Source organism: Marmota marmota, unplaced genomic scaffold, assembly GCF_001458135.2.
Source record: "Marmota marmota marmota unplaced genomic scaffold, marMar, whole genome shotgun sequence".
In the NCBI taxonomy this organism is placed as follows: Eukaryota; Metazoa; Chordata; class Mammalia; order Rodentia; family Sciuridae; genus Marmota; species Marmota marmota.
In genome coordinates this window covers 522,635-543,924 of record NW_026000206.1, presented here as the reverse complement: position 1 = coordinate 543,924, position 21,290 = coordinate 522,635, and the positions used below count along the sequence as shown (strand labels likewise).

Below are 21,290 nucleotides of genomic sequence, written 5' to 3'. Positions count from 1 at the left end.
TTTGCAGAGTTCTGGTTTTTGCGTAACACTGTCAGAGTTGAGTGAGCTTTTCATAAATCCTGCACAGGCAAAGAGTGCTGGCTTCAGACAGTTTTTCTTCCTCATAGGAAGATTTAATGGGAAGACAGTGTGAGCATTTTAATATACTGTGTTCACAACTTGATTTTGATTTGGAAATCAGTACTGACCAGGGATTAAGTTTAAGGCTTGCATTGGTCATTAAAGCTGTGGTCTTTCCATATGAAGGTTGATAGAAAGTAATTGTTTGTCCTGAATTTTATTCGCTGACTTTTTCTGTTACATGATAAATGGAAGTTATTGGACAAACGAATATGTGCTGTACAGAAAGTCATTTTACATACAGATCTTACCATTAAGTTAAAATGTTTTTTTAAAGATGCTGTTAAGAATCTGAAAGTGTGAAACTCTACTGTTTAGAGATTTCAGAGTTTGTGAAACATTTTGTGCTTGGAATCACCCACTGGCCAACTTGGATATGGTATTAAGGAAAAGAAATAATAGATGAATAGAAAGTAATGTTTTCAATCATGTAAAGTTGTGAGAATTAGATGAATAATAGTGTAAGTTGTTTATAAAATGCTCAGCAAATAGGATACTAACTCCCTTCTCCCCTTGTCTTCCTACTGTCAACTACTTTCATCACTGGAGGAGAAAATAAATTGTCTTAAAATGTTAAGTCTAGTAAATAGCAGGCATTAGGCAGGTGGTTAGGAATCTGAGCTTGTAAATCAGACAGATATGGATTTAAATCCTGGTCTTGCTATTTATGTGTGTCCTTGGGAAGGTCACTTAACCCCTCTGATCCTCAGTAGCTTTATCAGTAAAATGGGATGACAGTCTCTACTTCACCGTATTGGCCTAAGTAATGATTATAACTATGGGTATCATGTAGCATTTAGTAAAGATTACCTATTTGTATCAGAAGTATTTAACTCAGAGTTGATGTAAGGATTAAAATTAGGACTGTGAAATATTCTGTGGAGTATTTGGCACAAGAGAAGTTCTCGATATTATCTATGACAGTAATTGTATTTTAAGGCAATAATAAAATATTAGACAGTTAAGGGGTAGGATTGTTGTATGTATGTCCTCTTTGAGGCAGATGAAGATGTGAGGATTGTATAAATGTTGGAAATGAAATCTTAGCAGTCACCTCCTCCATGACTGTTATACAATTCAGGACTTCCCTTTGATGTCTGAATAAAAACTCCACATATTTTCCTGTTGCTTAGGTTGCAGTTGAGGACATGTGTGGAATTGGTTGGTATGTATATTTTTGTAATTAACTTTTGCAGATGTTCATAGAACAAAACAAGCTAAAGAGACAAAGCCACCTTTTGCTTCAGAGCTCTGTCCCTGACCAGCAGCTTTTGAAAGCTTTAGATGAAAATGCAAAACTTACCCAGCAACTTGAAGAAGAGAGAATTCAGCATCAGCAAAAGGTAACAGATTTTATTATGGGGGCTGAGACACACACACACACTTACACAGACATATTAAAATGAGAGCAGTCAGTCCAGTCTTTTATAGTTCCATATTGACCTTAGTTACTAAGTCCTTCCAATCATCTTTTGGGAAAGAATAACTACCGAATTAATTTATTGCCCAATTGAAATTGTAGCACACTTTCTTTTTTTTTGGAAGGGGGTACCAGAGATTTAACTTGAGGCACTCAACCACTAAGTCACGTCCCCAGCCTTTTTTTGTATTTTTTAAAATTGTTTTTATTTGTTTTAATTAGTTATACATGACAGTAGAATGCGCTTATATACTTTGATATATCATACATAAATGGGATATAATTTCTAATTTTTCTGAGTATACATATTTAGAATCACATTGGTCATACAGTCACATACATACAGTAATAATGTCTGTTTCATTCTATTGTCTTTCATATCCCCACATCCCCTGCCTTCCCCTCCTCTCAATTCCCTCTACCTAATCTAAGGTAGCACTATTCTTTTTTTTTTGCATTACAATTCTTTTAATACACATATATACCACAATTTTTGTATCTCTGTTTGTATATAAAGAATGTTGACACCCAATTCAAGTCATCATACATGTACTTTGTATAATGATGTCCATCACATTCCACCATCCTTGCTAATCCCCTGCCCCCTCCTTTTCCCTCCCACCCCTCTTCCCTATCTAGAATTCATGTATTTCTCCCATGCTTTCCCTCCCAATCCCACTATGAGTCAACCTCCTTATATCAAAGAAAACATTCAGTATTTTTATTTTGGGGATTGGCTGATTTCACTTGTATTTTTTTTTTAGAGGCAGGGTCTGATTCAGTTGCTAGTTCCTTGCTTTTGCTGAGTCTGGCTTTGAACTCATGATCCTCCTGTCTCAGCCTTCTGAGTCACTGGGATTACAGGCATGCACTACCACATTTGGCCTTGCAGCACACTTTTGTAGACTTTATAAAGATCTTGAAAACAGTCATTGAAGAATATTCTTGAAGAAGCAAGGGGAAAGAGCTATGATTAAAAAATGTCTCTGGTGATGCACAGTCTAGAAATCTTTTTTTTTGGGGGGGGGATGGAGAAGAACTTAACCAGTTTTTAGAGATGACATACATGAGGATGGTGTATTAATCTCACAGAGCTTGCAGGGCATAGTTCTTATTCAAACAGGGAGAGAAAGAAAAATCCATGTTAGTAGTAATGATTTGCTTAGAGAATTTCTGATTGTGCAGTTTTGCATAAATGGATATGTATAAAAGTCTTCCTCTGTGGTTATTTCAGTGCACAAGTGGAGGTCTTCAGCTGACCTTTGTGCTGGAGAGAGAGGACAGTCATTGTGGTTGGTGAGAAGGAGCAGGAATGAGGTGGAACAAAGACTTGCAAATTAAAGGAGCTACTTAAGGGAAAATCACACTAATATTTATACTACTTATAATGTACCTAGCAGTGAGGAAAGGCTGTGAGCTTCTGTTTGTATTCACCTGTCAAATTCTCCCTGAGCAACAATATGGACATGTAATCCTTGGAACTTCTCAAGTTTTCCCCAAGGTAGTAGTGAGGTCTGGCTGATGTTTTGTTTCCTCAATAAGAAATGTTGTCCTAGGTATGGAGAACCTCTTGGTGGACAGGTGGTGACAGCAATTGCCCCCAGGGAAAGAGGACTAGGGAACAGGTGGGAGAGAAGGAATTTCTTTTTTCCTGTTCCATGATTTCAAATACAGAGAGGGAGAAAATGTGTTTGTTCATCTTATACTGGAATGCTCGCATGCGCGCACACACACACTTTTTTTTTTTTTGGTACTGGAGATTGAAACCAGGGGCCCCAGGGGTGCTTAACTACTGAGCCACATCCCAAGCCCTTCTTATTTTTTTATTTTGAGACAGGGTCTCACTAGTTGCTTAGGGTCTTGCTAAATTGCCAAGATTGGCTTTGAACTTGAGATCCTCCTGCCCTCAGCCTCCTGCGCTGCTGGGATTACAAGAATTTGCCACCAAGCCCAGTTTGTGCTGGAATTTAACCTTTGGTTCTGAAAAGTTGAACTACTTATAGTTTATTTTGTATATAATACATGCTTGCAACCTACAGACTTGAACTGAATACAGGACTAAATTGGTTTTGGAATAGGTAGAGATGCTGAAGTTAGATAAGAGTTAGGAATGATGTAGCAATTACTACTTCCACAGTTGTTATACTGAACATGTATTTTGGATAATCTTTCATGTATGTGGCTTAAAATATTTCCTTCTTCTTGACAAATTCCCTAGGAAAATCAGTAAAAACTTTTAAACACAGCTGTATTCTTTTTGCAATTATAAAAATAGCATATGGTCATTAATAATAGATTTTTGAAATATAGAAAAGTTAAGATTAGCATTACCCAAGAATATCATATTTTGGTGCATATCTAAACTTTATATAAGTGGACGATTTAATGAATATATGTGTGTTTTAAATGGAATCATACCATGCATAGTTTTCTATAACCTGATTTTTTTCAGTTCACCTTTCAGTATATAGTTAGTTGTATGATTTTAAATGGCTGCATAGTATTACATTTAATGACACATCCTGATATCTTAAATCAGTAGAGAGACTGGTAGACATTCAGGTAATTTCCAGCCTTTCATTGCTGCTATAAGGAACATTTTAGTGAATCTATTTGTACATTTTGTATATTTGGGTTTTTTTTTTTTTAATTCCTTAAAGAAGTATTACTGGATCATAAAGGCCTTTGGGTCTTTCCTCCTCTTTTACTTTTTTTTTTTTTTTTGAAATGGGGTCTCAGTCTCTTGAGCAGCAGGGACTATAGTCATATACCATCATGCCTAACATTTTTTTTTTTTTAACTTATTACCAAATTGTGATCCTCAGGGACCTTTTTAGCTACTACTTAAATTTTTATCTTGAAAATGAGCATGAAAGTATATGAATCTATTTTAGGTATTATTTTACTTTTGTGACTCACATTTAAAAATTTAAGTGTTTGGTATATAACTCCTTAGTAAGTTTATATGAGATCAAAGAACCGGTAATGATTTATTATCAGAATTTGTGTGACTTTAAGATGGGTTACAATCTTTCTGTAAAGCCACATGAAAATTCCCTACTTGACAACAAAGGAAAACTTAAAACCACATTGTTTGTTTCTGATTTACAGGTCAAAGAATTAGAGGAACAACTAGAAAATGAAACACTGCACAAAGAGATCCATAACCTCAAACAGCAACTGGAGCTTCTAGAAGAAGATAAGAAGGAACTGGAATTGAAATACCAGAATTCTGAGGAGAAGGCCAGAAATTTAAAGCACTCTGGTAAACTTGTTGAGTAGGCTCCTCTCTGTCTCTGTTCACCTGTGGATCTCATGCCAAGGACAAAACCTGGCGTTTAGTTATACTGAATAGAAAAATGCCAAAATTTGTTTTTCAATCCCTTCATTTCTAACTATGACCATTCAGCAGAATAGTGTCTATAATCCAGTCCTTCACAAATATTTAGACTTCAATTTGGGACATGGAGCCTTTGTGAATATCACGTACAGAATTAAGACATAAAGATGCCATTAGCATGGGGAGACCAAAAATGTCAGCATTTCTCAGGGCTCCAGAGGTGAGTGTTCATTAAGTACTTTATTTTGTTCATTTTAGAGTGCTTTTTAAAAAGAATTAAACTTTTAAAAAATAATACCTTCATCTTTGGTGCTTATACTCCCATTTGTCTTCGGTGTCTAATTATACACCTGAAATAATACTTCCTGTGCCACACCTAACAATGAAGTGGGCAACAATATATATATTAAATGGAAAAACTTTTAAAGCACCAGGGGATGCTTAAATCAAAGGATTTATTCATTCAGGGCTGGAAGGCTTAGCAGGAATGTGCAAGTTGGATTACTACGCAACGTAAGTCTAAGTCTCTGTGAGAAGGTGGGTAATTTAAGAAGGCAGGGCTATTCGCTTTATAACAGCTTCAATATTCGCTTCAGATATTTTTGGTTAATTTTATACTAGAATTTTGAAATCTGCAGAAGAACCATGTAGGTTTTTTTCCCCTTTTAAAAACATTCAATGCTTTTTAATCCACAGAGAAAATTGATTGCAATTTGTTTTATAAAAATTGATCCAAAATTAAGAATTTTTCCATTCTTTAAAGCAAATAGTAGAGTAACCAAGGCCATCTTTATGATGAATGGAAGTGGCAGAGATTTAAATTCAATTTAAATGCTTTTATGTAGAATCTGCTGTGTGTGTACTCAGTCCTACTCCAGGGTATAAAAAAAAATATACAGAAGAAAAGAAACCATGCCTTTTGTCTTTGATGATCTCAGAATCCCTTTAAAGAGAGTGAGGCATGCACAAGGAATAACTAGAGGATTCTTGGTGTCGAGAGCTTGGTCCACACTGCCTATTATAGTGTGTAGGGGAAAGCAGAAGTCAGTCATGGACAGTATGCGCTACCTCTGGGTGCACACAGTACTCCGTGGTATCTGTCACCCATTAACCCATATGACAGGATTAGCATCTGTATGTAAACATTTTTTTCAGTGCTGAGGATGGGCCTAGGGCCATGGGCTTGCTCGGCAAGTGCTGTACACTGAGCTGCATCTCAAGCCCTGTGATATACATTTAAATTGAGCTCCTTAAAGCCAGGAACACTACTGTCTCCAATAACACTATTCATGGGGTCTTTTACATTGTGGGTCCTTAATAAATGTGTCTCATTAGTGACTTGGATGAATAGAATGAATACATTATATCTCCAGAATGCTCTTCAAAAGAGCAGAAAGTTTCTGAGTTACAGGCATTTAGGAATGTGAATCTGGTTAAAATCAAGGACATTCGCATTTACAATAAGTTTCTGAAGGAAATTAAGCGGAGGAGAGAAGTATGCAGCTATTAAAATCCATCACTAAATGTCATCTTTAAAAGTAACTCTTGATCCACACACATTTAAAGTCAAGCGTTAACAATTTCTTAGTGTTCCAGTAGTATGCGCTCCATTGTTACAAATATTTCTTCAACCTACTCAATCCTTACTTCCCACCCCTTAGTTTTGAATTTTTTTCTGAAGTTGCATATGCAGGAGAAAGACTGTACCATTTTGTTGTACCAGATGGAAGACCTTTCTCATCTTAGTGATAGACTAGATAATGAACAGTTTTAAATGCCTGCAGTTTCATATTGAAATTTCTAACTTTGCCTCAATGAAAAGTACTTGATTTTGAGGGAGGTCATGTTTCTTCTTCTACATGGATAAAAGATGTTAGGTTGCTTACTTCTGTTCTGTTTTGAATGCTTGCCTCTGTGCAGTCGATGAACTCCAGAAACGGGTGAATCAGTCTGAGAATTCAGTCCCTCCTCCACCTCCGCCTCCACCACCATTGCCCCCTCCTCCGCCCAATCCCATCCGGTAAGTGCTAGAGGGACTGCTGTGGCAGTGCTGGTGGTCGCCTTTTTCTTTTGAATACCAGCTTATACTGAATCATGACAGGGTTGGTAAAAAGCGTAAAAGAGTGACGGGTGCTTCTCTTGGGAAAAAAAATTAAAGACCAATGTATTATTCCATCCTTGTAATATGTAGAGTATTGGCTTTAAAAAAAACAAAACACTTGGTAAAGAAGTTCTCATGGCCAACGTGTTCATCTGTTGTTGACCTTGAGATTCCATGTGGGTGTTCCAAACCCAGGATCTAGAGTCTTGCTTTTTTAATCTTGGATACTCCACTTTAAAAATTTCATTCCATGACACTGGGATTTTCTTTGTAAAATTCCTGTAGGACCAAGGAATGTCTCCAGGATATTTTCATCATTTTCTCTCACTAATTTGAATTTGAAAAGTTGTAGTTGATTTACTTATTTTTAAAATAAAAGTACTGAGCTAATACCTAAGCCCACTAATTGTCACAAACTAGTAATTAATCTGGAAGTGCTTGTTCTTTTTAATCCTTAGCCACATATTTAAATTTTGAATAAGGCTGAAAGAGGAACCTTTTATAAGGAAAATAATTTACACCTAAATTATTGGGAAAGGAAATGACATATGCAGACAGAATTCACTGTTGACCAAGGTACATGACAGTAGTGAAGTGCCTCTCTGGAGCATCATGGACTCAGGAGATCTAGAGTCATTTTTGGCCTCTGTGGTTCCCCAGACTGCCATGCACAATTAGAGAAGACAGCCTACCTGCAGTGGTGACCACTTGCCTCCTCAGGCCACAGCGTTAGGTGCTTTGTGTACTTTATTCCTGAACAAATGGCATTTAAACTTTTGCAAGATTTTTTAGCTTTCATTAACTCATGCGATTTGTTTAATCCTTTCACACTGAGAGGCCATTTGTTCCTGCTTTGCACCTTTGCTGATCCATCTGAATAGAATGTGTAGCATGTTCCTCCCACATGACTATGAAAATGGAACTTTGCCTTTTAAAAAGATTCTCATTACTTTTCCTTACTGAGTAGGGGATGACATAATCTACTTGAAGCCATTGAAGTAGCTAAGGCTAAATAATTTTTACACGTGATCGATCCAAGAGTTAATTGAAAGAATTTCAGGTATTTTAAATTCTTTCTCTCCTGGGTAGCTAAATCTGTAGGAGATATTCCAAATTTGACATTTAAAATTAGACATTCATCACTTTGATCTTTCTCTAAGGTCTAGAATTTTGAGCTGATAAGAAAGGTCACTTCTCTGAGGAGGGAAAACTGTTAAAAAGCAATTACAATCTTGCTGTTGGCCTGTAATTTTTAGTCTCAGAAATGTTGAGAGCCCCTAGAATTAAAAGTAAAGTATTACCTAAATAGAATTTTTTTTTTTCCCCCAAAGAGTACTTTACAAATAGACTGAGAAATGGATATAAGTTCAGGACTTCGTATATCTCAGACATGAACTCTTTCATAAGCCTCTTTCAATACAATTTTTATTGAATAATATGAATGGCTTATATTTTAAGATGAGTTTAAATAGTAGAGGAGATAATTTTCAGAAATTTTTTATGCATGAGAAATACTTTCTTGTCAAAGAAACATATTTGCATGTGTTTTAAACGTTTTGATGGTCTTCAAACCTGTCAGTCAAGGTTTTCCAACTTTGTTCCTGAGCCATGTGCTTTATTTACCCTGGTATAGATAATAGGTAGAAGGAAAAGTGTGTGGGGGGTTGAGGGCTAAGACCCATGGCTTACGTGGCTTTATTACCTTTTAGGAGAAAGAGGAAGAGGGCATACCTTATTCATTTTGTATCAGAGGAGTATTTTAGTCAGCTTTTTTGGCACTGTGACCAGAAGACCTGACAAGAACAATTAGAGGAAGAGAAGTTTCTCTGGGGCTCCTGGTTTCAGAGGTGACAGCCCTTAGATGGCTGATACCATGGCTCTGGTCCCAGGCAGCACATCAGGGGAAAGGTGTGGAGGAGAAAAGCAGCTCAGGACATGGCAATCAGGAAATAGAGCTCTGCACACCAGGAACAAAATGTGTGCCCCAGTGACCTACCTCCAGCCAAACCCTACCTCCCTACACTCATCACCCAGTTAATATTCAAGTGGATTAACATACTGATTAGGTGAAGGCTTTCATAATCCCATCATTTTACCCCTAAACTTTTTTGCATTGTCTCACTTAGGAGCTTTTGGGGAACCCCTCGACCTAAATAACAAGGAGTGTAGGAAGGACAGGTCCTGGACAAGTATGGTTCCTAGGGAGAGGGCTGGGTACATTAGTTAGAATTCTCCAGACCCAGCAGGAGGTGTGTGTACAGATGTAGATGTCAATAGCTATAAACAGAGTCATGTGTTGTTAACAATGGAGATTCCATCTGAGAAAAATTCAAATTAAGACAGTTTCAATCTGCAAACATCATGCTGTATACTTACACAAACTAAGATGGTTATGATGTCACTAGGCAATAATATACTCTTTTGGGAGCATCACTGTATATGTGATCTGTCATTGAAACATTGTTATGTGGCACATGACCAAGTAGAGTCAGTCATTCATTACAAGGAACTGGCCCAATGTAGTTGTGGGAGGCTTATAAGTTACAAGATCTGTAGGGGAGTCAGCAAGCTGGGACCATAGAGAAAGAATGGTAGTATAGTTCCACTCTGAGGCTGGAGCCCTCAGAACCTGTGGCATAGTTCCATTCCAGAGGCTGGCAGGCTCAAGATGCAGCACGTGGTGATGGTTCAAGTTCAAAAGCAGGAAAAGGTTGATGTTCCAGTTTGAAGAGTGTCGGGCAGGAGCAGTTCTTCCTGACTGGGGGAAGGGCCAGCATTTTTGTTGTGCTCACTGTTGGAAGAGGCCCCCTACATCAGGGAGGGTAGTCTTCATTGCTCAGTCTTCTGATTAATTAAATGTTAATCTCATTTAAATCACCCTCACAGAAACACCCAGGACACCTTTGATCAAATACCTGGGCACTCTCTGGCCCAGTCAGATTGACATACACGTGTTCTGTAGTTCATAGGATATGTGTATCTTCCACTTCTAACAAGAACAGTTCTTGAAGAACTGGGAGGTGGAAATTACCACTGAATAATTCCATGTAGGGTGACAGTTGCTTGAAGCTTGATATGGTGAAACTGAAATGGTGATGCACAGAGGCATAATTTTCTTGCCTTTATTAAATGAACTTTTGTCTTGTCTACATATGTGTCCTGTAGGGATAGAGAAAGCATCGTACCTTTCTTCACTGGTGGTAAGGGTCACTGCTGACACTCCTATTAACAAAAGACAGGCTAACGAGATAAGCATAACCAATTTACTTATGTGACACAAATGTCTGGAGAGTAGAGTCCCAAAGACCCAGGGGAAACTGTTGATATGCTTAGGTTTAAGGAGGAACAGCCAGCCACATGGAAATGTGACTGGAGGGAGGGGTAGGAGCTAATGGTAGTAGGCCGAGGAGGGACCCAGCAAGGCCTGTGTGTTCAATCGTTCCTGGCCTCTGTAGCATTCCTTCCTCTTGAGGATAAGGTAGGACCCCTCTGAATGAGAGTGTCATGACCTATGTCAGACAAGTAGGTCAGAGGATCTCGTTATGGCTAGTTCCTGCATAGAAAGACCAGGGAAGGTAGAGTATTATTGCTAGTTTCTGTGTCCTACCTACCTTCTGGGAGAAGAAGAGGGGCGGGAGACAGGAGGGCAGCAGAAGGTCAGAGAGACCCTCCAGGGCCATCTCAGTGTCCTTCAGTTTAAAGTACTAAGCATGCCAGGGTGCTGTACTTTGTAGTAGTGTGTTCTGAAACCCAGTGGCCTCTACACTACTATAAATATCAGTGTGGCCTGTTGTTGAAGTTTGTGTAATTGGAATTTTCATATGTCCATTATGTCTTGCTCTTCTTACCCCACAATAGATTCTGACTCTCCATGTTATATTGTGTGACTGAGGTTCATTCCTATGCATTGATATGTAATCCACTTGATGAATGTCTCAAAAGGTGCTTATCCATCATGGTGCTGATGGGCATTTGAGTCCTTACCAGTTCAGGGAATTATAGAAATTCAGTGTGACATTCTTGCACATGTATCCTAGAGCACAAGTGCTTGCTTTCGATTCTGTGAAGTCTGAGGTTGTGGATTATCTGGATCACAGGATATATACATTTTCAGCTCCACCAGATAATGCCCATTTTCCAAAATGGCACTATCAGTGTATATACCCTTGTGGTTTGAGAATTCTTTAGCACCAACACTTGATCTTATCAGACTTATTTTTTTTTCATAGTTGATGAGCAAATAGTGATATCTCAGTATGGGTTTAACTTGTGTTTCCCTAAAAATTAAGGGAATCAGACAGCTTTCTTGTTTGTATATCAGAAACTTGGATGTCCTTCTATAGTAGTGAATATTTTTGTCCATTTTTTTATTGTGTTATCTGCTGTTTTCATTGATTTTTAAAAAATTATTTTGTAACTTATCTTTCTTAGTCCTTATAATATCCTTTAACACATGGAGGTTTTAAAACTTTAATGTGGTTCAATTTATCATAATTTGAATTTTATGTACATTTTAAAAATAGGCTAGAGAAACAGTGGTCTAAATATATTTTATCCTTAAATAATTGGTCTATCGCATGTAGATTCAGATATTTTTATGCCAATATTTGACAAGTAGAGATTTATTGATAACATATACTGCTTTTTTATATGAAACGTTTCCTAATTCTCTCATCTCTTCTTTTCCCTAAAATGTAGTAAATCAGTAGCCATTTCTGAATTTTACATATGAATTTTTACATAGTGAATTTTTTCCTGTATCTGTTTTCCTTTGTAAATATGTATGCATTGTCTCAGTAACCATAGCAGTCCCTTCCTCTGGTGATTACTTTGGTTTTGCACAGAAAGGAATGAGACATATTTCTTTCCTTCAGAAAGATGAAAAAATTTAACAGTATCAAAATGAAAGTAGACTAGGTAAATTCTGTGTTCATGCATCTGCAGAAGAATTGGACTTTTACTGATTATTTAGGATCTGTACATTTTTATCTATTGGATTGTATGGTACATAATAACCTCCAGTAAGATCTGTTGGTCTTTTTCTTTTTACCAAAGATCCCTCATGTCCATGATCCGGAAACGGTCCCACCCCAGTGGCAGTGGTGCTAAGAAAGAAAAGGCAACTCCACCAGAAACAAGTAAGCATCATGTCCATCTGGGTTACCTTAAGCAGTTGGTGATGTCAACTTTTCAACAATTCATACATTTGTCAAATGAATAGTGTGACTTTGTGAACAGGTTTTTGGAAGAGTGAAAGCATCTGTAAGAGTGAAGCAGGTGGCTGGGGGTAGAGCTCAGTTGGTAGAGTGCTTGCCTTGCATGTACAAGGCCCTGGGTTCAATCCCCAGCACCAAAAAAAAAAAAAAGAATGAAGCAGGTGACTGTCTTTGCCTTCCTGCAGCCGATTGATTGGAGGAGATAAGTGCATGCACATGGCACTCTAATGGAAGGTACACTGGGAAATATGTTTTCATTAAAAACCAAGTGCTTTGGGGTGTAACAGGGAGTGATCCCAAATGAGGGATTAGAGGAAAGACTTTGTAGAATTGATAGCAAGCGAATGGGACTTTATCAGGGACTTAAGAGTGGACTACAACAGTGTCAGGTACTGGAAATGTAAGATATAAAAGTCACATTCCACTGTGACTACACATAGTATGAACAAGTGACCATCTGTGCAAATATGTGATTGTTTAAATACAGGTTTTGGCTGGTACAGTGGAGGAGGAGTACAGGTTTCTTGGAGGTTATAGAGTGGACCACTGGTGTCAGAGGTGATGCTCAAGCTGAGTGGCCATACATTTAGGACATTGGGGTGAGGTGTTTAGGGTCAGTGCAGTCCAGGTAGTAAGCAGGATGTTCAAAACTGCAAAGTGAGGTAGGAGCTTGGTGTGCTAGAAAACCAGGAGAGCACTGCTAAGGTTGCAGCATGGGAGCCGGAGAGGAGGACTGACAGTAGGCAGGAGCCAGATTCTGGAGGCTAGAGAGAAGATTTTGGAGTTTCTCCTAAGAGCAGGAGACTTTTTATTTTTAAAATATTTATTTTTTAGTTGTAATTGGACACAATACCTTTATTTATTCATTTATTTTATGTGGTGCTAAGGATCCAACGCAGGGCCTCACACGAGCCAGGCAAACGCTCTACCACAGAGCCACTACCCCAGCCCTAGAGCAGGAGAACTTTTAAAATAGGGGTGTAACATGATGAGGTTTGTCTTTTCTAAATTAAGGAAAAAATCACTGTCTGCAATAAGTAACAGAGAATAGACTGTAAAGGACAAGAAGAGATTGTAGCCATTCAGGTGGATGTTGATTGTGGCTTTGATCAGATGGTGGCATGATGGATGAACTCAGGAACTGCTGAGAGAGGCAGAATACACAGGACTCTAGAAGTCATTGGAGATGGAGGAATAGAAGACAGCACCAGTAGACAGAATGGAGGGAGAAGATGCACAGAGCTGTCAGCAGTTTGGGGGCAGCCACTGTGACAGCAAAGGCTTAAAATTGCAGGGCCAGACCTTGCTCCTTTTGTTAAGGTTTGGGCCTTCCAGGAAACTGAGGCAGCACACAGGCCCCCCTTCAAACTCAGATTTTTGTGATCAAGTCAGAAAGATTACAGACGTGTCATTCAAAATAACAAGCATGAGTTTATTGAGGGGACAGGAAAAGGGAAAGGGGACACTATCAAGGGAGACGTCCTCTCAGGAGAGGGATAGCATGCCTCTCCTGAACTCTAGTTTTATTGGGAATTCCAGAGAAGTTTCCAGAGAGTCCCGCCCAGGTCCACCTCTTGACTTGTGACTGACAGCAGAATGACATCAGACTTTCAAGTCCCCATTGCCATGACAACTCTAGGTCACTTGGCCCATGCTGACTGGTTCTAATTGGATTCTTAACCATACATTCTTACAGATTTTATGATTAGGAGGAACTATCTTTATCTCCTTGAGTTCAGGAATCTGATCTGTGAAAAGAGTCACAAAAGTCTCCCCCTTCAGGGTAATTTGGGTTCCTTTTTTTTGGTACTGGCGATCCACATCCCTAGCCCTATTTTGTATTTTATTTAGAGACAGGGTCTCACTGAGTTGCTTAGCGCCTTGCTCTTGCTGAGGCTGGCTTTGAACTCATGATCCTCCTGTCTCAGTCTCCTGAGCTGCCAAGATTACAGGCATGTGCTGCCGTGCCCAGCTTGGGTTCCTTTTATCAACATTATTTGGGGCCTACTTTTCTCCTGCAGATAACAGGTAGTCTGCTGAGGAATGTGATATATCCTGTCCACTTAAGCCAGATAGGGCTGCAGGTAAACTGATTTTTGGAAAAGAAAACATGTGGAGATCAGCACAGTAGGCCCACTTTATGGAATTATCCCCTTAGCCTCCTGTTCCCACCACTCACTTCTGTCCCTATCACTTTAGGCCTGTAGAATCTGACCTATTAGAAAGCATCAGCATTTGCCTAGATGGAGCCCAGGTATACACATGAGCTCCTTCTAGAACCTCTTTTCCCCACTTCAGGCCAGCTATTGCATGTCATTGATAGTGTGACAATTTCTGATCATAGATCTAATTGTGTTGTCCTACATTTTATGACATGCTTCTCCTTGCACCAGCACAGAACCCACATTTTATATTCTGCCTATAGATTACTTGTGTGTTCCAGGAGCCTCCTTCTACTAATTAGTATTAATAATACAAACGAATGACTCATTAGTATGAGTTACTATAACATTTCACTTTAATTTTTTCTTTTTTTTTTTTGGTGGTGCCAGGGATCAAACCCAGGACCTTGTGCATGCCAGGAAAATGCTGTACCACTGAGCCACATTCCCAATCCGACTTCATATTCTTTTCCTTTAAGTATTTAATGTCTTCCACTCTGGAGTCTGGTGTTGGAGATATTTCCAGTTACTTATCTGCTCCATGAGCAGATTACAAGCTTTTTGCAGGTTTACTCTTCTCTGCAGCTGCCCACAGCACTCATGGTATTGAATGGGTTTGGATTTAGTCTTTTCTTTCTGATCAGGAACCTTGCAACACCAAAACAAATGAAAGCTGATTTCATCTCTGGGAATTGGCTTTCTATGCCTGCTTCCTGCTGCCCTTTGGAATCTGTTCTTCTGCATGTTTACGGGACTTTGAGGCAAATTCTGTTTTGCAAGAGGCATTGCAGGAATCCAAGCAGTCCTGAGGCCTTTGGTGATTTCCAGGGCAGCTCTGCTCTTGAGTTGCGGGCTATTGATTTTGCCTGACACAGGAATGAAAATTTTTTTTTCATATTTTTAGGGGAACAATTAGTATATTTTCAAGGAGGGCAGTCAGAATAGAATGTTTTTTCCTTCAAAATAGATCACATTGTCTTGTCAGTCTCAACAAAAAATTTAAGTATTTTTAATTTAAAATCTTCCTAATTAAAAAACGTATTCTAGAACTTCTTAACCCTCAGCATCAGGAGCCATAGTATTTTCCTCATGCAAATAACATTTTATTAACAATTGATGAAATGTGGCAGTATTTCCTCCCACATCCTTGAGCTATTGGATTGTTATTTTGGGAATCTTAAATAATTACTGACACAGAAGTTGCTCATGAGATTTTTGCAATGAAGAGACCTAAAAATTATGCAGCTTGAATGACATGTACTGTAGCTAGAGGTGGCCAGAGCAGCATCCTATCTGTCTGGCAGAGTGGTTACTGATAGTGTCTCCTTAATTGTGCACATGGTTATTAAATATACAGTGAACAAATGCAGAGCGTCAAATGTTAGGATCATCTGGGACATGTTGGGATTCTCATTTATAATGTAGGGACTGTCACACTATCACTGTGTTTTCTTTCTTATGTCAGTACTGTATGATGGCTTTTAAAATTTGGTTGATAAGGTTTTCAGAACTTATGAGTGGGGAATTCCTAGGTTTTTTCCCTTAGAAAGCTTGGTAATAAATTAGGTCAGTGGAATATTTTAGTTGTAGTTTTAAGATCTGAATAAAATAAATTATTATAAACTTTGAAATTAATAGCGCTGATTTTTTACAAGAATATTTAGTAGGTCAATTCTAAGATTTCAAAGTTATGCCTGCAGTTTATGATATATTTCAGGAATTAATTTGTTGATTTTGTTTTAACCTCTCTGTGCCTCAGCTTGCTAATCTCTATAACAGGCATAATAGTACAGTAGTCCTTCTTTTCTTTAGTTTACTTTTCTGTATTTCAGTACCCTTGATCAACCACAGTCTGGAACTATTAAAGGAAAATTCTAGAAACAAATATAAGTTTTAAATTGCTTATTTAAAGTAGTACTGTGATGAAATCTCATGTTCCCAGTGTATCCACACTGTATATGCTACCAACACAGTGGAGAGAAAAAGACCACATTCATATGAGTTTTAGTACATTATATTGGTATCATAGTTCTGTTTTTGGTTATTATTGCTAGGCTTTCACTATGCCTAATTTAAACTGTATCAGAAGTGTGTATATATAGGGGAAAACATAGTATACAAAGGATTCAATACTTTCCAAGATTACAGGCACCCACTGGGGGTCTTGGAACACATTCCTGTAGGTAAGGGAGAAATACCATAATATCTATTTTATGGAGTTGTTCTAAGGATTTCTGGGTCTCATAACATGAAAAATGTAGGACCCAGCACATAGACAGTACTCAAAATGGTAGCTAAGGAAAATGGGCAAGATAGCACCTGCCCTATGGGAAGACAAGGAAAGTGCTGATTTCAGTAGGTTCTAGCAATATTGTAGTTAAGTGAATTTCTTTAACTCTGTGACCTTACAGAAAATTTAAATTTATTCAGCCATATTGTGTTTTTTTGTTTTTTTTAGAAATTTTGTACATCATGGCATAATGCCATGAGGGTTTTTTCTTTTTTAAAAGAAAGTTAGCAAAATAGAAAAATAATCCTGTGGGATTTAGAAATTTATTTTAGCTTGCTCTAGGTAGTAACAGAAGATTTTATTGAGTAACAAGGTGATGGTTTCATCTGTGGGGTTTTTTTTCCTCTCTTTTTTATTTTCTTTTGAGGAGCTAACTTATTTTTCAAGTGGGTCTTAAAATTTAAGCCCCAATTAATTACATGTAGCTTTCTGATCCAAGACTGACCTTGAAGCACTAACTCAAAGAACATTTGATTTTATTTTCCTGTGGCAGTTCAATAACATTAGACCTGTTGTCTTCATTTGTCCCTTTTCTTTAATCTCCAGTATCCTGCATATTTCTATTGTCCCACTGATTACATGCTTTTGTGAGACAATTACCAACTGCGTGATTGCAGAAAGAATTACAAAACATACCATGAGCTCTCTGTAGGCGATTCTTGCCAATTTGTTAGAACTGCTTAATAGTTTAGAAGTTCATATAGATTGCTTTTTGCGATTTCAAAAACAGGGTCGGTGAGAGAGAAAGCTTGTGCAGCCAGCCTAGCTCTGCCCTTGTGTTGCGCCTGAGTAGGGAATCTGATAAGAGCGATTTCTTTTCCTTAAGACCAATTAAGCTTTCACATTTGAAAAAGGCTGAGAAATTAAAGCCTGGTTTATAATCTGTACACAATACAGATAGTGGCACTTCTCTGAATTATCACTATGATTCTGGCAAGCAAATATAAGAAACTACTTTAAATTCCTGCTATGTTAGATGCTGTAGCAGATTTGAATGGTGTTGACCATAATTCTCCATCTGTCTGCCTTAATTAGTTTTTGTATGGTGCATTTAATTGGGTTTCAGTCATTCCTTGCAGAGTGCTAATCTGTTTGTAGGCGGTGTTCCTATTGCCACACAGCTCTTCCCAGTCTCACTCAAAATGGCAGCCTCTCTGAAAAATCAAATGTGTTTTGTAGCTATTTTCTCAGTTCCCAGGAATGAATCTCATACTCATGGCAGATGTGGGTTTTATCTCTCCTGATTTTGAACAGGGTCAGCAAAAGCACCAGAGTGTACAATAGAGATTCAGGTAGCGCATGAATGAGCCAGTGAACAAACAAATTTCACCCATAGCAATGTATTGTCTGTCCACCTGATGGTATTGGCGGACTATTGGAAGAAGATGCCCTTAAGGGCCCATGATTGATGGGCCTGCAGTTTTGTCACTTTTCATTTACTGGTGGATGTGTTCTACCTTTGGTGACCAGGTTTCCCATGTTGCCTGATAAAGATACTATTTTGACTTTTGAAGTGAAAATTGTTATTTGGATATTGAGAAATTTTAGTTCCCAGCTTTTTGGTGACTTCTTAGGATGACAAAATGCTCTTTGAAGTGAGGAGTGCATCAGCAGCCTGCAAGACATGGTGAGTGTGGCAGAGATGCCGTCATTGTGCTGCTTCAGAGGTTGGGGGAACCTCCTGACTCCCTCACTACTCCCCTGGGCACTCCTATATGAGGAAGGAATACCCGTAGTTAACCTGAGACCTTTCCAAAAGCACCAGCCAAAATTTAGGCCTCTGTGGCTCAAGGCCTAACACAAGTGCCAATCTGCTGGAGGGTACAGGTGTGATCTCCTCCTATTAGAAGCCAGCCTTTGGGGGTTATTTTCACTCAAATAGTAAAAATATTAATATCCAGTTAAAGCCAAAACTTCAGAGGTCATCTGTCAGTTAAGTCCTTGTCAAGTACCATTTGTCAGGCAATGTGGTATCTACTGAAGACACCGACTAGAAGGTCCTCATGAGACACCCCAATTTAATACATTGGCTGAGTTAAATGGAGATAAACAGAACTTCTAGAACCACATCAGTGGTGACAAGTGTTCCAAAGTGTTTCTGTGCTTTTGGCCAAGATATTCTACAAGAGAGAGGTTTAATGAACAGGTTTAAGCTTACCTCAGTTGCATTCATCTAGTTGATATACATCTCAACAGGTTTATTTGTTTTGCAGCAAAATAATTCAAAGGTTAGATAATAGTTGAAAATTTTAATCACATTTAATTACCTAATCACAATTATTTCTGGCTGTATGTTTTCTTTAACATAACGAGCTTTAAAAGACTTGAAAAGGTTTGTTTAAATGTTTCCGTTCCACATGATTCCTAAACAGAAGGTGGGAGTTTAAAAATAGATTTTATTTCTCTGCTATCCATCTTTTGACTATGGATTTCTTCCAATAAGAAAAACATCTCTTTGATCTTTTTTTCAAATAGGCTTTGGACTGATTTCTTTGACATAGAATGTATTGTAACTTATAAAAAAGAACTTTGAGGAAAAGATGAATGATTATTTGGAAAGGGACAAAGTCTCATTTTTAATATACCTAGAGATATCCAGGTTTATTCTTATGTTGATGAATGAACAAAATCTACTTTAACCTAGGTGAAACAATATTTACTTCCATGTTATAAATTTGATCTTAATCGGTATAAGTTTTACTCTTCAGATCTTTTAAGAATTTTTTTTTTAAAAACCATTTCTACCTGGTGACTGCTAACTTTAGTAAATTATTATGTTCAGCAACTGTCTGAAAAATCACTGTGATTAATTACATAGTGCAATCTTCAGTCACCAAAGATAGGAATTAGCTGTTTTCTTGTAACCTAAGATGATTTATGTCTGTGTTTTTTGAACAGCGGAGGAAGTCACGGATCTGAAGAGGCAAGCAGTCGAAGAAATGATGGATAGAATTAAGAAGGGAGTTCATCTTAGACCTGTTAATCAGACAGCCAGACCGAAGGCAAAGGTATGCAGTGGCCACTTGCTCCTTTCCCCTTGATATTTCCTTTTTTTAATGTAAAGATTTGAAAGCTACAGGACCAACTTTTGAGTGTCAGATAAGGCTAAGGTATCATGAAGGCTTTTTACTTCCGTAGAAGCCTGTTTTGGGGGGACTTTTTGACCCTTGGTGTGAACCTAATCAGGATAGAAAGTAAGCCATGTATATTGCAGGAAGCTGCTGTCCCTTCTAGAGGGACTCTGATATGTACTGTCACATCAAACAGGGATTAACAATTGTGACTCCCTTTCCTTTCTTTGTCAGGAATCTGCTGAGTCCTCTGGGCCAGGCACTGGGCGATGAGGCAGTAGACAGAACAGACAGCACTCTTGCCTTCTGAGGCTCCACGTTAGTGGGGTCACAGGATAAGGGGAGAGCAGAGCTAAGGCAGTACAGAACTGAAGGAGCGAGCGAGGATGGTCTGCCTGTGCAGCCTGTACCTCATCTGCTGTCTCCTAACCCAGATGCAGCCAGCCCTCGAGGTCTGCCGAGGTGCTGAGTCCAGTCAGTACTGCTCCCCTCCCTATGTGTGTGTCACCCGGAAAGAGACCCAGTAACAATTCTTGACATTTGTCTTGAAAAATGTTCTTTCTTTTCCTACTTTGATCAGGTGTGAACAGACAGGTTTTCTCCCTTCTTTCTCTTCCTTTTCACCAGACTTTCTGGTTTTTCTCTCTTATACTCAAGGGTACCCCTCTGCACTTCCTGAATGTCTCCTGCTGTGGTGACTAGTAGTAATTCTGGTGAACTGTTAGTGACCATTTTGTCACAGGCAGGCAAGATACTCAGGCAAGGAAGGGTGGCTGTGGCATGGCTGTGCATGGGTAGGTGATGAAAAAGAGGGCAGAATGACAGCTCCAAGAGTGGAGGTGCACCTGGTGGGACAGAAACTTCAGCCAACCAGGCAGAGCAGGTCAGTCTGTGCCAATGACCTGGAAGCCGTTTCCCAAGCAAAGGTCACAAAATAAACCAGAAGGGAAGCAGTGTAGAATGACCATGTAACAGTCGAGGGCTGGCATCAGGGCCCTGGCACTGCCACCAGCTTCCTTACAGCTTTTCCTGTACAAAATGGGGACAGCATCTGCCCTCTCTGATTCATGAGTTGTTGTCAGGATCAAATGAAATAAAATATGAAAACACTTTAGAAAATGCAGGGTCTGAGTGCTGCCTTAAACAGAATACGTTCTTACGACTTTCGTGTCACAACTATTATGGAAAGAATAAGCAAAACCAGACTATTGCTAGAGAAAAATGCAGTGACATAAAGAAGCAAAATTAGTTTAGAGAACAATGTTGGAAACTTCTTAAACCATAAGCAATTTCGTGTTCCACATATACCTTTCATTTTCAGAATATCACTCTGCGATCTTTCTTTTCTCCCATGACTCTTCCAGCAGTTATACATTGTTTAATGTCAGTTCAAAGTTGAGAAAACATCCCTTATCAGTGGATACCGGGGTTATTCGCTGGTAACTATTAAACTGTGTAGACTAGGGCTGAGTGACCGCCAGGGTCACTGCTTGCTCGAATGTGGACTGCCTCCCCAGTGCCATCAGCTCTTTTCTAAGCCATCCATGTGAGAGGCTGCCAGAGGTGGCTG

At 38.7% G+C, this 21,290-nt stretch overlaps 1 protein-coding gene across 5 annotated transcripts in view; it reads left to right on the top strand.

Annotated features, from left to right (window-relative positions):
• Shtn1 (shootin 1) overlaps positions 1-21,290 on the top strand; it is a 96,231-nt gene that overhangs the window by 48,192 nt on the left and 26,749 nt on the right. For 4 of the 5 annotated variants that reach the window (XM_048791278.1, XM_048791277.1, XM_015498307.2 and 1 more), the window contains 5 exons: positions 1,317-1,463; positions 4,652-4,805; positions 6,801-6,900; positions 12,037-12,119; positions 19,548-19,657. In XM_048791278.1, coding sequence (XP_048647235.1) covers positions 1,317-1,463; positions 4,652-4,805; positions 6,801-6,900; positions 12,037-12,119; positions 19,548-19,657 — 594 coding nt within the window. The remainder of the gene's footprint in view (positions 1-1,316; positions 1,464-4,651; positions 4,806-6,800; positions 6,901-12,036; positions 12,120-19,547; positions 19,658-21,290) is intronic. The other variant, XM_048791276.1, reaches the window with a different exon arrangement.